Here is a 14,378-nt window from a genome sequence, read left to right as displayed (position 1 = left end):
ACAGTGGAAGACCGGAGTGCCGGGCGTGCTCTGGTCCATGGGGTCACGAAGAGTCGGACACGACTAAACAACAACAGCAATAGAACTGTAGTGTGGATCAGGGTATTGAAGACCTTGTAGTGCAAGCCCCTGTTGATGAGGAAAATTTCCAGCCCAAGGGCCGCATTTTGTCATAGGCAGCTTTCCAGGGGCCAAATTCCATTGGTGGGCATCATTGGATGAAAATGCGGATGGAATAACAGATACGACTCCTTACCTTTGTCCACTAAGTTGTAGAATTGGAAGGGACCACAAGGGTCATTGCCTGAGGCAACGGACAAGATGGCGCCCTTCCCCAAGGCACACACGGAAGCCAATTGGACTGTTAGTTGAACCTTACTCCAATACTAATGAAAGGACAATGTCTTCCACTGCACTTGAGGGCAGCAGGCTGTTGCAGGTGGTACAGGGCTCTGATAGCTCTGGCCACACCCCGCTCCTCAGCAACTGCCACCTGAGGCAGCTGCCTCACTCTGCCTCATCGTAGGGCTGGCCATGACCCTGAGATTCCTTACCCCTGGGTTCCTACACTGACGATTCAAACCCAGAGTCCTACGCGGAAAGCCCAAGTATTGTACCTGGTATCTTCTGCGTTTGAAAGCATGAACAGTGGTACCTCAGTTTACGAACTTAATCCGTTCCGGAAGCCCGTTCTTAAACCAAAGCCGTTCTTAAACCGAGGCGTGCTTTCCCTAATGAGGCCTCCTGCTGCCGGTGCCCTTCCACCATTCGGCTTCCGTTCTTAGACCGAGGTAAAGTTCGCAAACCAGGACACTACTTCCGGTTTTGCGGAGTTCGTAAACCGAATGGTTCGTAAACAGGGCTGTTCTTAAACCGAGGTACTGCCACTGTACTCTCCCACTGAATGATTGCCTTTTCCTCACAATGCGAGGAGAAAGATGGCACAATGTAAAACCTTTGGGTGCCCAACAGTTACACAGTTCCTAAGAATAACTGTTGCCCCATGTTGTCTTTATTTCTCCCTCCCACCCACCCCTCTTTTTGGATTGCTGGAACGAACCAAGGATGGCCTCAGCAGGACAAAATGTAGATATGATCTCACTGTCAGGCCTTGAGCATGAGAAGAATGTGTAATGAAACGCTGGCATGCATACCTGTGGTTGGGGTGACTGAAAGGAGAGAGGGAAGCGAGCAACTTTTTCTGTTGTTAATTTCCAAACTCTGCAAAAGAGGACAATCACCAGTCAGGCATGTATTATATCAGGCCTCAAATATCTTTTTATTTACTGTAAGGTGGGAAAGATAATTTTACGTCCCGCTCTCCTCCTCCTCCTCCCCGCTTTTTAAAAGACAATTCCTTTCAGCCACATTTTCTCCCTTCCCTGGAAGAAATTGTGCATGATTATGGCAAAGAGGCAGCGTAAATGAAACAACTGAGTCATGCAAACACACATTACTCTTGGCTCGAGTAATCTTTCCTTCTCTATCTCAGTTCCTCCGTGCCGTATAAAAGATTACTTTAATCTCTTAAGAACATGACAGTGTCAGAATATTTTCTTTCTCTCTCCGCTCCTTTCTTGTTCATCTACACACGCACAAGTATCATTTCATTACGTTTTTTTTAAATTATATTTCCGTGCTGCTTTTCACTGACACAAATCACAAAGCTGCTCACATGCAATAACAATAATAAGAACACCACAGTTGCAACATGAATCACATAGAATAATCAACCATCCATTGGTAGTAATTACAAGTCGTCAGCAAAACAGCCTTCTTCTATAAAACACTATTAACAAAACAACTAAAAAAAAAAAGCTCAAGAAGCACAACCACAACAAAAGTCATGTTATAAGGTTCACAAAGCACGACAGCACTCATAATCCACAAAACAATACTAGCGACATTAACAAACTAACAGCTGAAAACAAACCAAGCATGGCCCTTCCTGTCCTCCACCCAGGCAAGTGAGAAGCATAGACTAGCAAAGTTTGGAAGGTACCCAGGGGTCATCTAGTCCAACCCCCTTGCAATGCAGGTATCCCAGCTAAAGCATCCAACATCTGCTTTAAAACCTCCAAGGATCTTATCATCAGAAAGTGCTTCCTGGTGTTTAGTCAGAATCTCATTTCCTGTAACTTGAAGTTGAAGCCATTGGTTCACGTCCTTCCCTCCAGAGCAGGAGAAAACAAGCTTGCCCCATCCTCTGCAGGACAGCCCTTGGGATATTAGAATCAAGGACATATTCCAGCCAGGCAAATATACTCTCAGGGATTTTGAAGCAAGGCCTGAGAGGTAGCAAGGTCCACATCAAAATACTTGGAGGGTTTCTTTTGGCTCCTGGGCTTGTGATTCTCCATCACTGGGGCAAACTGTGGAAGAAGAAGGACCTTTGGTCTGGCTCAGCAAAGAACCAGTGTTCCGACTCAGCTTTCTACATTCCCATGAGACCCCTTGGTTTTAACTGATCTTATGGTAAAGGTAAAGGGACCCCTGACCGTTAGGTCCAGTCGCAGACGACTCTGGGGTTGTGGCGCTCATCTCGCTTTACTGGCCGAGGGGGCCGGCGTACAGCTTCCGGGTCATGTGAGCAGCATAACTAAACCGCATCTGGTGAACCAGAGCAGCGCACGGAAACACCGTTTACCTTCCTGCCAGAGCAATACCTATTTATCTACTTGCACTTTCATGTGCTTTTGAACTGCTAGGTTGGCAGGAGCAGGGACCGAGCAACGGGAGCTCACCCCGTCACAGGGATTCGAACCGCCGACTTTCTGATCAGCAAACCTTCGGCTCTGTGGTTTAGACCACAGCACCACCTGCGTCCCTCGATCTTATGGTATCCTGCCCTGATATCACTCTCTGGTGAGGGGCAGCTTTAAAACATTTGAGATAGATAAAGAAAAGGCATCTTGTAAAACAAAACAAAACCTCTAGGAAAGTGGAATTGGGACACTGACTTCCCACGGAGAGGGATACCCAGAAAGCTGGGCTCTCCTCCACCCCACCTCCCAGTGCAGTGGGTCTTTCCTTCTTCTGAGTTGGTGGGAGGAACACACCTTGATTTGCAAGGGGCCGCCACAGACGACGCAGCCACGCTCTGGCAGCCTCCACAAGGAAGCTCCTGCCAAGTCAGAGCGGTGACTCTGTGGGGATCACAGTTGGATCTGTGCCTCTTGGAGGCCTTCCCAAACCTCAGACAAGGAACCTTTTGGGAACGTTGTCTGAGGTTTCGCAGCCCCCAGATCTGACCTAAAATGACATTTAGGTCGGTCCAACTCTCGTCCTGAGTTTTTGCTTTAATTACCGCACGGTTTCAGTGGGGTTCTTCCTGTTGCATATTTTAATTAGGGATGTTTGTGTTTTAATGCTTGGCTCATTGAATTCCATCCTTGTTTGTTTGATTTTGGGTTTTTTTAATTAAATTTTTATTCAGTTTTCTTTTTCATTCATTACATACATCTCATATCCATAACATTTCCTGTTCATTCCTTCCTCCCTCCCCTCCTAGGCTTCCCCCAACTTCCGCTTCCGGTTTGTTTCTGCTTTCAACCACCTTGCTACCTCCTAAAAGAAAAAAATACTAATAGTATACTTACACAATAACATCTGAACTATAAACATAAAAATGAAAATAAGTACACCATATTATTTCCCTATCTTCGACACATTTTCTAATACAGTGGTACCTCGGGTTAAGTACTTAATTCGTTCCGGAGGTCTGTTCTTAACCTGAAACTGTTCTTAACCTGAAGCACCACTTTAGCTAATGGGGCCTCCTGCTGCTGCCGTGCCGCCGGGGCACAATTTCTGTTCTCATCCTGAAGCAACGTTCTTAACCTGAGGTACTATTTCTGGGTTAGCGGAGTCTGTAACCGGAAGCATATGTAACCTGAAGCGTATGTAACCCGAGGTACCACTGTACTAATGATGTGAATGTTTATTTAAATCCTGCCATCAAGTCTATAGACTTGCTTTGTTTCTGCTTAGAATCCTGTCTTGGTAAGCAGTCACAAAAGCACTTCCATTAATTACCTTATGATTAAATTGTGCGTCACCAGCAAACGCAAATATCGTGCAGATCTGTGGGTCCCGGCCAACTGTGTCATACTCAATGTATAAGGGAAAGGATCTGTTATTTGTGTCCATTGCTTTTCATGGGGCCTGCGGTGAGTAAGACCGACATTGGCCACAACCCTGTGACCAACAGACTCGTAGAATCGTAGCAGGGGTATGGCATGGGCGAGCAAGGGGAATGGCAAGGGAGCTGAGATTGTGGCAGTGGGTGGGAGCTGGGCAGGGGAGCAGTGTGGCAGTGCAGGTGGAGGCAGCGAGCAAGCTGGGTTTGCAGTGGCTGGGCAGGTGGAGCAAGGGGTGAGTGCAGCAGCACAGGTGGACAGAGTCCATGAGGTATCTGGGCTTGCAGTGGTGTAACAGGTTGAGCAAGGAGTGGCGCAGGTGAGCTCCAGAGGTTTGGTAAGAAAAGGGAGAGGTTTGGGAGGGGAAAGGCTTGGGCAAGGACTAAGGGTAGGGGGCTTTGGTGGGAGAGGGGTGGTGGAGGTTGGAGAGGGGTTGGCAAGCAAAGTTTGCGGGGGAATCAGCCCCTAGAATGTAAGTATGTATTTATAGATAAAGATATATACAGTGGTACCTCGGTTCTCGAACGAAATCTGTTCCAGAAGCCCGTTCAAAAACCAAGGTGTGGCTTCCCATTGATTGCAAGAGCTTCTTGCCCTCAGCAGAAGCTGCGTAGCACGTTCGGCTTCTGAAAAACATTCGAAAAAGGAAGCATTTGTGAAATATGCTTGGAGTCGAGAGTGGATATCATGCTCATAGTGGTGAGGAGGAATGGAAGTTCCCCCAGAATGTCTGCTTTATATACATTATTTACACAATGGGCCCCACGTGATTGGCTAATTCCAGGATTCTCCTGTAGGCCAATCAGGTTTCGGATTCACTTCCACCTGGAGTTGGATTGGGTGGCTCCTGTGGACCAATCCGACTGCTGCATTCTGAATCCTATTCTAGGACCTATCAGACTGCTGCATTCTGAATCCTATTGTTCTAGGACCAATCAGACTGCTGCATTTTGGATCCTATTCAACTCAGTACATAACAATTTACTTCTGGGTTTTTGGCATTCGAGAACTGAAACGTACAACAACAGAGGCGTCCAGGAACTAAGGTTCCACTATAGTTCTATATCTCAAAGTCAGCCATGTACCCCGCAACCCAGATAGGGTGTGTGGTTCAGTGAGGAGGGAGATTTTAATTTTCCAATCAGAAATTGCCCTCTGATGCCACCATTTCCACCTGCCGTCTTTCAGGAAGTAGTTGCGTCAGGGACGGGTGATTTTTGGTGGCAAAGTAGTTCAAACCCTCCTTCCTTGCTGCACCCCAGTTTGGTAAGAAAGTAAAACAGATCCTCATCAGTTATAAGCCTGTGTATTGAAGAAGACACTAAGCAAAGCACATGTTTTGTCTTTTAAGATTTAGGGGCAGGTAGTAGCTCACTAGGAGGAACGCGGGTAGCGCTGTGGGTTAAACCACAGAGCCTAGGACTTGCCGATCAGAAGGTCGGCATTTCGAATCCCTGCGATGGGGTGAGCTCCCGTTGCTTGGTCCCAGCTCCTGCCAACCTAGCAGTTCGAAAGCACGTCAGAGTGCAAGTAGATAAATAGGTACCACTCTGGTGGGAAGGTAAACGGCGTTTCCGTGCGCTGCTCTGGTTCGCCAGAAGCGGCTTAGTCATGCTGGCCACATGACCTGGAAGCTGTACGCCGGCTCCCTCGGCCAGTAAAGCAAGATGAGCGCCGCAACCCCAGAGTCGGCCACGACTGGACCTAATGGTCAGGGGTCCCTTTACCTTTACTAGTAGCTTACTGGCAGAGCCTCTGCATTGCATACAGAAGCTCCAAAGTTCAATCTCTGGCACCTCCAAGTCGGGCTAAGAGGGACTCCCTAGCTCTGCTGCCAGTCAGTGTAGGAAATGTTGAGGTGGATGGACCAGTCGTCTGACTTGGTACAAGGCAACTTCCTGTATTCCTATGAGTCATGCTTTCAGACCCTTTTACCCAGAGAAAGTGATGAAATGTTGGCCCACGGGAATTCAGAAGTGTGTGTCGTGGTGCATTGTGGACATTTTATAAAATAAAATAAAATAAATGCAGCCCTGTTTGATCGCGCATGGGCACCCTGTAGTCCAGACAGGAAATATCTGAGACTGCCCCGGCAGGAGGCTGCACTGAGCACGTGCAGAAGCGAACAAGACACCACTTCATGATTCATCACGGCCAACCTTTGTCCGCCTTTCAAGGCTTGACAAGGCTGGTGACGAAGGGCTGCTTTGCCGCTGCTGTTGCTACGTGATCGCAAGAGCAAATCTGGAGCTTAAGGAAGGACGCAACTCTCTCTCTCTGGGGTCCCGATTATCTATCCACCATCTATTTCACAGGCTTCGATATATGTCTTAATCACCACGGTTTCTAAGTGGTGTACATAAAAAAAATTACAAAAAAGCATATGCAACGGATAAAATCAATTATCATAAAGAGAGAAAAGGACCTTGAATGCCTACTGGAATGGAAAGTTATTTGTCAAACACCTAAAATTCAGTAGAGAGTTGGGGGCTGGTTCAATCTTAGCCAGAAGGGAGCTCCACCAAGTCAGACCCACAACACTGAATATATGGCTTCTGGTGGTTATGAGCTGAGCCTCTGAGCCATGCGGAGGAGCAGGGTCAGAGACGTGTGTGTGTGCTGCCCAGCTTAGAATCATAGAATCATAGAGTTGGAAGAGACCACAAGGGCCATCGAGTCCAACCCCCTGCCAAGCAGGAAACACCATCAGAGCACTCCTGACATATGGTTGTCAAGCCTCTGCTTAAAGACCTCCAAAGTAGGAGACTCCACCACACTCCTTGGCAGCAAATTCCACTGTCAAACAGCTCTTACTGTCAGGAAGTTCTTCCTAATGTTTAGGTGGAATCTTCTTTCTTGTAGTTTGGATCCATTGCTCTGTGTCCGCTTCTCTGGAGCAGCAGAAAACAACCTTTCCCCCTCCTCTATATGACATCCTTTTATATATTTGAACATGGCTATCATATCACCCCTTAACCTCCTCTTCTCCAGGCTAAACATGCCCAGCTCCCTTAGCCGTTCCTCATAAGGCATCGTTTCCAGGCCTTTGACCATTTTGGTTGCCCTCCTCTGGACACGTTCCAGTTTGTCAGTGTCCTTCTTGAATTGTGGTGCCCAGAACTGGACACAGTACTCCAGGTGAGGTCTGACCAGAGCAGAATACAGTGGCACTATTACTTCCCTTGATCTAGATGCTATACTTCTATTGATGCAGCCCAGAATTGCATTGGCTTTTTTAGCTGCCGCGTCACACTGTTGGCTCATGTCAAGTTTGTGGTCAACCAAGACTCCTAGATCCTTTTCACATGTACTGCTCTCAAGCCAGGTGTCACCCATCTTGTTTTTGTGCCTCTCATTTTTTTTTTTTTTTGCCCAAGTGCAATACTTTACATTTCTCCCTGTTAAAGTTCATCTTGTTTGTTTTGGCCCAGTTCTCTAATCTGTCAAGGTCGTTTTGAAGTGTGATCCTGTCCTCTGGGGTGTTAGCTTATATGAAAAAAAGCAAAGTGCGGTAGTTTCTGGAGAAATGAAATAATTTTTATTCCTTAGTTTTGCCATAAACTTCATAGCAGTGAGTGGGGGACATCTGCACTGTCTGTGCAAAGTGAAACCAGATGAATCCCATTACAGGATATAAAAAGACAACAATATTAAAGGAAGAGCGTAGCTTGGAAATAGAATGCAAAGCCAATCTGTTTAGCCATAATTTTCCTTTCAAAATACTTTAAGGAGGATGGTAGTTTGCACAGGACCTTAGCAAACAGCAACCTTAAAATAGCTTGCAACCTAAGATTAATCAGTCACCCACTTTATAAAACGTCTATTTAACCAATTGCTCTCACCCCTGCTGTGTACCCATCTGTACTGGTTCCTCTTTGAAAATGGACTTTTCAAATCTGATTCAGGGGCACCATTAGATGGAGACAAAAGGAGCCCACTGTTGGTCACTGCTTGCACCAGGAGGTCAGTTTTGTCCCATTCCATGAGTTTCCCCAACTGTGAGACATTTAGGGCTCATCCCCACTTCTGCTTGTCCCATGACTATAAAGCACAGGTCTGTCGGTTTCGCCCCCGCTGTATTCCTTTCCCATGGAAAATCCACTCTTTAGTGCTAAATTGGAGCAAATGTCAATCTGGGAAAAACCCTGAATTGCCATTTGTTCCAACTGAGTGCAAAAGAGCGGTTTTCTCCGGGGGGAACAGCAGGACCTGAGGAAGTGTGGATGAACCCTTTGTTTGTCCCATTGAATTGAATGGAAGCCACTGAGACCTAAAGGTTCCTTGACTAGAGTGAGCTGCCTTGTTAACTGCCTAGCCCTGTCCATGGTTCTGTTTCTTGGTCACGGTAGAGTGTGACAGAGGTAGAAACTTTTTTTGAGAGAGAGAGAATGTATTTTTGTGGTTTAATTTTTTGTGATTTTTAAATGGAATTTGCTGCCAAGGAGTGTGGTGGAGTCTCCTACTTTGGAGGTCTTTAAGCAGAGGCTTGACAACCATATGTCAGGAGTGCTCTGATGGTGTTTCCTGCTTGGCAGGGGGTTGGACTCGATGGCCCTTGTGGTCTCTTCCAACTCTATGATTCTATGATTCTATGATTCTAAATGGCTTATAATGTTGTTTTTTCAATTGTTGCTACCTGCCCTGGGAACTTAGGGTGAAGGGTAGGTAATTAATTAACACAAACAACAAGCAATGGTACAGGTTGCCTAGTGAAGTACTGAGATTACCTGTTGGGGAAGCCAAAGTTGCATCTTGCATAGTAGATCCTGCATTGATCAGGAGGCTAGACCAGATGACATACACAGTCCCTTCTGACTCTATAATTCTAGTACTTTTGGGATGTGTTACAGTCTCCGGGCACAGATACACATTGCACCCTAATTTCAGATCCTTGGTGGTGACCATCAAGCACAGCCCTGCTTTGAGCTCCGTCTGTGGGCCATGCTAGAGGGTAATAGGGTGTCGGCAGAGCTGGGAGGAATACTGGGAAATGGCTTGAGACAAATACAGTGGTACCTTGGGTTAAGTGCTTAATTCATTCCGGAGGTCCGTACTTAACCTGAAACTGTTCTTAACCTGAAGCACCACTTTAGCTAATGGGGCCTTCTTCTGCTGCTGCGCCGCCGGAGCACGATTTCTGTTCTCATCCTGAAGTAACCCGAGGTACTATTTCTGGGTTAGCGGAGTCTGTAACCTGAAGCGTATGTAACCCGAGGTACCACTGTAATGAGAGAATGAAAGGATAGCAAATGGACAGATAAGTTCTCCACCCGACAGAGAAGAAAGTTTCAGAAGTGGGTCATGCTGCAGTAACTGCGTTGATGGTTTCTGTTGATGTAGCCACTGCTGTATAATCACACTTATTTCTACAAACAGCTACGGCGGCTCTCCTTTGAGCTCCTGTTAGAAAACCACGGTTTTCTGCTGCAACCACAGGAGTAGTCCTGTAATTTTCCCCGTGCTTCTCTTAATTCCCTCACCCGAGTTTCTGCTGCAGCCGTCCCATGGCTGAACGCAGAAGCCCCCCATCTTTTAATCAGCCTCCAAAAGCCTGAGGAAGCCTTGGTTTTCCATTTTTGCCCATGTGCATCTTTGCGAGCCTTTATCATCCTCTTTTTTCCTTCTTCTTTCTTTTGCAGGATCAACACTCCGTGCTGAGCCAAAGCGCAGGCCCCAATCCAACGTCAAGCGCTTGCACGAATCCAAATGCTGCGAGCGGCTACATGAACTCCCCTCAGCAAGCTCTGCTGAATCAGCAGCTGAAGCAACAACTCCTTTTGCAGCACCAGCAGCAGCAACAAAAGATACTAACTGAAGCAGTAAATTTTCAGTTTCCCTATTTTATTTTCCATGTAAATCGGTGTCATGTAGAATTCAGAAGCTGGTATTGCGAAAACAGCTACTGGGTCATTCTTAAGTCTGCCCATTTCACCTGCTCTGCTTGTATTCGGAGAGTGAGGGAAGCTCCCACAGGAGCAAATGGGAGCTTTTGTTTTCCATAGGAGCTTTTGCTTTTCCAATGGGAGCTTTTCCCCTAACACAGATTGCAAGCGTGGGGCTCCATTTCTTGATCAGGAACACAGTGGGTGGCAGAGGGTTGAAGGCCCGCCCCCATGCCGTATGCTAGGGTCCCAATCCAGACTGTTAAAGTGCAAATAGATTCCCTGAACCAATTGCACACGGGAACAATTCCCACAACAGACCCTCCCGTGGATTTAGAGTAGTGCAAAACCACAGCCAATGAGTGTGTGGAGATTGGGGCGTGCTGTCTAGATTAAACTTCATGCGCAATGCAAAGCTGTCATACTCTGAGTCAGACCTCCGCTTTGTCCTCTCAACACTTCCCGGTGTCTTGTATTTTTATTCTTCATTTTTTTTGAAAAAAAATTTATTTGATTTTACAAGTATAGAGTTATAACAACACAAAATACATATCCATATTTGGAGATTTCTCGATTTCCCACATTCCCCTCCACGGGTCCTATTATAAACCTTTTCAACTGCATATTATTTCATCGTCCAAATTTTATATCTCTCCAGTTTATCCTTAATATCATCTACATTACAAGTGTTATTGCAACCCTGCTAATTTTTTCATCTGCTTACTGTGGTCTCTCAAGTAAATTATGAACTTTTCCCATTCTTTATTGAAGTTTTGGTCTTCTTGGTTCCTGAGCTTTTCGGTCAGTTTTGCCATTTCGGCATAATCCAACAGCTTAGTTTGCCGTTCTTCCCTGATAGGGACTTTGTCATCTTTCCATCTCTGGGCTAGTAGCATCCGTGCGCGTGGTGCTGCATACATAGAAAGTCTTTCCTGCTCCTTTGGTTCCTGGCGCCTTGTGGAGTTGCCTGGAGGTCCTTTGAATTGGGGATGCAAAGGAATTAAACCTGCCACACCTTTTGCATGTGGAGCCTGTGCTTGTTTGTTTTTTGCCACCGAACGTTCCAACCTTGCAGTGATTCCTCAGTGCAGCTTAGCAGCCTGACACAGGACAGTTGGGGAGGCTGTATGTTCAGCCATAAGGAAAGCAGGTTACAGGGCAGCCAAGTTGCTGGCGCACAGCAGCAAAGTTCCATTTCCTTCCTCAGCAGATGCTGGCAGTGCACAGGGACCACCCATGCTGAGTGCCTGCATACCTTCAGGCGACACTTTCTCTGCTTACTGGAAACCTCTTGCAGACTGCAGAGCTGGGCTGAAAATCCCTTCCTTCTGTAGGAAGAGAGAACTCCTTTTGACAATCTGCTGAGAGGGAAAGAGAGGGAGAGTTACAGCATTCGAAAAACCAGTTTTTAGCCAATTCGTGCTGCTGGCTTCTCCCCTCTCCCTTTTTTTTGGGGGGGGGAGGGGGGTGTTAGCAGGGAAGCCTTGCCAAGTATGTCAGAAGTAGGCATGGATCTTGGCAGCCGGAAGACCAAAGTCCCAGATCCAGCTGGCTTTCTGGAAGCCACCCTCTCTTTTTTTGTACCCCATCTGCAGGCAGTATGGGGATATTAAGGCTGGTCTACCTTGTAAGGTAGGGGACGCGGGTGGCGCTGTGGGTTAAACCACAGAGCCTAGGGCTTGCAGATCAGAAGGTCAGCGGTTCGAATCCCCGCGACGGGGTGATCTCCCGTTGCTCGGTCCCTGCTCCTGCCAACCTAGCCGTTTGAAAGCACATCAAAGTGCAAGTAGATAAATAGGTACCACTCTGGCGGGAAGGTAAACGGCATTTCCGTGCGCTGCTCTGGTTCACCAGAAGCGGCTTAGTCATGCTGGCCACATGACCCGGAAGTTGTACGCCGGCTCCCTCGGCCAATAAAGCGAGATGAGCACCGGAATCCCAGAGTCATCTGCGACTGGGCCTAATGATCAGGGGTCCCTTTACCTTTACCTTACCTTGTAAGGTTGTTGTAAAGCATGGATAGGGGACCAGTTGTTGTCGTCATTGGGCATGATGACTGGAGCTGGTGGAAGATGGCGTCTCAACACCATTTGGAGAGCCTTGGGTTAGACAGTGGAAAGGACTCCCTTGGGAGGTGGGAGGTTTTTAAGCAGCGGTTGGATGGCCATGTCTCATGGATGCTTTAGTTCCCTTCATTGCAAGGGGTTGGACTAGATGACCCTAAGGGTCCCTTCCAACTCTACAGTTCCATGATCCCTGTTGCAAAAGTTACTGAAATAATTGTTTGTAGTGTTTAAAACACAATTGCTGGGTATAGGTTTATTATTCTGTCCAGATTTGGCAGCAAGGGGAGTGTTTTTCTAAGGCTAATAATGGCACTGGGGATGCAGTTTTCATTAGAATTGTGACTGGGGGTGGAAGGGTTAAAAATTTCCTTTCCCCCCCCCCTCACCCCTCTCTCTCCCTATGTCTTGATGAAAATAGGGAGGCCCACTACATTTATAATTAAAACTTTAAAAACCTAATGTAGTTGGTAACTGTGCCCTTAGAATCACATATAGTTTTGTCTCAAGTTTTGTATTCTCTAGCATTTTCCCTAGATTTCAAGCATACAGCCAACAGTAGTAGTAGTAGTAGTTGTTATTATTATTAGTAGTAGTAGTAGTAGTAGTAGTAGTAGTAGTAGTAGTAAAGATAAAGGGACCCCTGACCATTAGGTCCAGTCGTGGCCAACTCTGGGGTTGCGATGCTCATCTCGCTTTATTGGCCGAGGGAGCCAGCGTGACTAAGCCACTTCTGGCGAACCAGAGCAGCACATGGAAACGCCATTTACCTTCCCGCTGGAGCGGTACCTATTTATCTACTTGCACTTTGATGTGCTTTCGAACTGCTAGGTTGGCAGCAGCAGGGACCGAGCAACGGGAGCTCACCCCATTGTGGGGATTCAAACCGCTGACCTTCTGATCGGCAAGCCCTAGGCTCTGTGGTTTAACCCACAGTGCCACCCGCGTCCCATTATTATTAGTAGTAGTAGTAGTTAAATGCCTCCCATATGACTGGGGTGCCCCAGCCACTCTGGGTGGCTTCCAGCAAAATATAAAAAGCACAATCAAACATTTAAAGCTTCACTATACACAACCCTGATCCTCTCTTTGCTGACCCAACCAGTTCCCTGACCCCCCGCCTGATGTCATATGGGAAGGCGGCAGAATCTGCATGTTGGAAACATCTGCAAAACCTCCCCATGCTTCCTTCTGCGCCATGGCCTTGAAACCAGCATCACAGGAGTCTCCCCCGAATACAAAAGCCGTTCGAGCTGTGTTCGCGTTCAGATCGCTCACCTTTTGGCTAACCAAGAAAATGGGTTCAACTTCTCTTTTCTTTCTAATCCTGTAGGAGAAAATGACTCCGCAAGATCAGCTGAACCGGCACTCGACGAGGCCCCCGCCAGACTATAAAGACCAAAGAAGGAACCCGGTCAACATGCAGCAAACACATCAGTATTCAGGTAAACACACTTGAAGGCAGCAGTAAACAAGAGGACAGCTGCCAATGACTCAACTGGTTTTGAGTACAGTTGTACCTTGGTTTTCAAATTTAATCCGTTCCGGGAGTCCATTTGTGTTATGTACAAAGCTCGGATCCTAGAACAATAGGCAAGTAGGATGCTAGAATGCAACAACTGATTGGCTTGCAGGAAAAGACCAATCAGGCTCCAGGAGGAAGTTAATCAGCCTATTAGGCTGGTAGAATCATAGAATGCAACAACTGATTGGCCTGCAGGAAAAGACCAATCAGGCTCCAGGAGGGAAGCAGAATCAGCCAATCAGATGGGATTCATTGTGTAAATAATGTATATAAAAGCCTGAGGTTTGAGGGGCAATTAAATCACTCTTTTACAAGCTGCAATAAAGAGCATGAAATCACTACAGGACTCCTAGTATATTTCAGTTCGACTCCCGGAACAGTTAAAAAATCAAGGCAGGGCTTCCGATTGGCTGCAGGAGTGTCCTGCAGCCAATTGGAAACCACGCGGACATTCAGCTTCTGAAAATCGTTCAAAAACCGGAACAATCACTTCCAGTTTTTGATGGTTTGTGAGCCGAAACGTTTGAGTTCAGAGGCGTTCGGCTTCCGAGGTTCCATTGTATTGGAAAGGTAGGCCTCTGCCCCAGTGACAGTTTGCAACGTCTTTGGGTTTGGGCCAGCATTCTGCTCTCACAGTGGCCAACCAGATTCCTGCAAGAAGTCCACAAGCAGCACTTGAGTGGGACAACACTCTCCCCTCCTGCTGTTTCAGGGGTGGCAAGTTCCCCCAGAATGTCTGCTTTGTATACATTATTTACACAATGGGCCC

The 14,378-nt window shown here is 47.0% G+C and overlaps 1 protein-coding gene across 1 annotated transcript in view; it reads left to right on the top strand.

Moving 5' to 3' along the window:
• MAML2 (mastermind like transcriptional coactivator 2) overlaps positions 1–14,378 on the top strand; it is a 147,761-nt gene that overhangs the window by 125,884 nt on the left and 7,499 nt on the right. The window contains exons 3-4 of the mRNA XM_082219032.1: positions 9,779–9,958; positions 13,418–13,529. Coding sequence (XP_082075158.1) covers positions 9,779–9,958; positions 13,418–13,529 — 292 coding nt within the window. The remainder of the gene's footprint in view (positions 1–9,778; positions 9,959–13,417; positions 13,530–14,378) is intronic.

The sequence above is a fragment of the Podarcis vaucheri genome (genome assembly GCF_965113315.1).
Source record: "Podarcis vaucheri genome assembly, chromosome: 4".
Taxonomy (NCBI): Eukaryota; Metazoa; Chordata; class Lepidosauria; order Squamata; family Lacertidae; genus Podarcis; species Podarcis vaucheri.
This window is presented reverse-complemented; position numbering and strand designations above follow the sequence as displayed.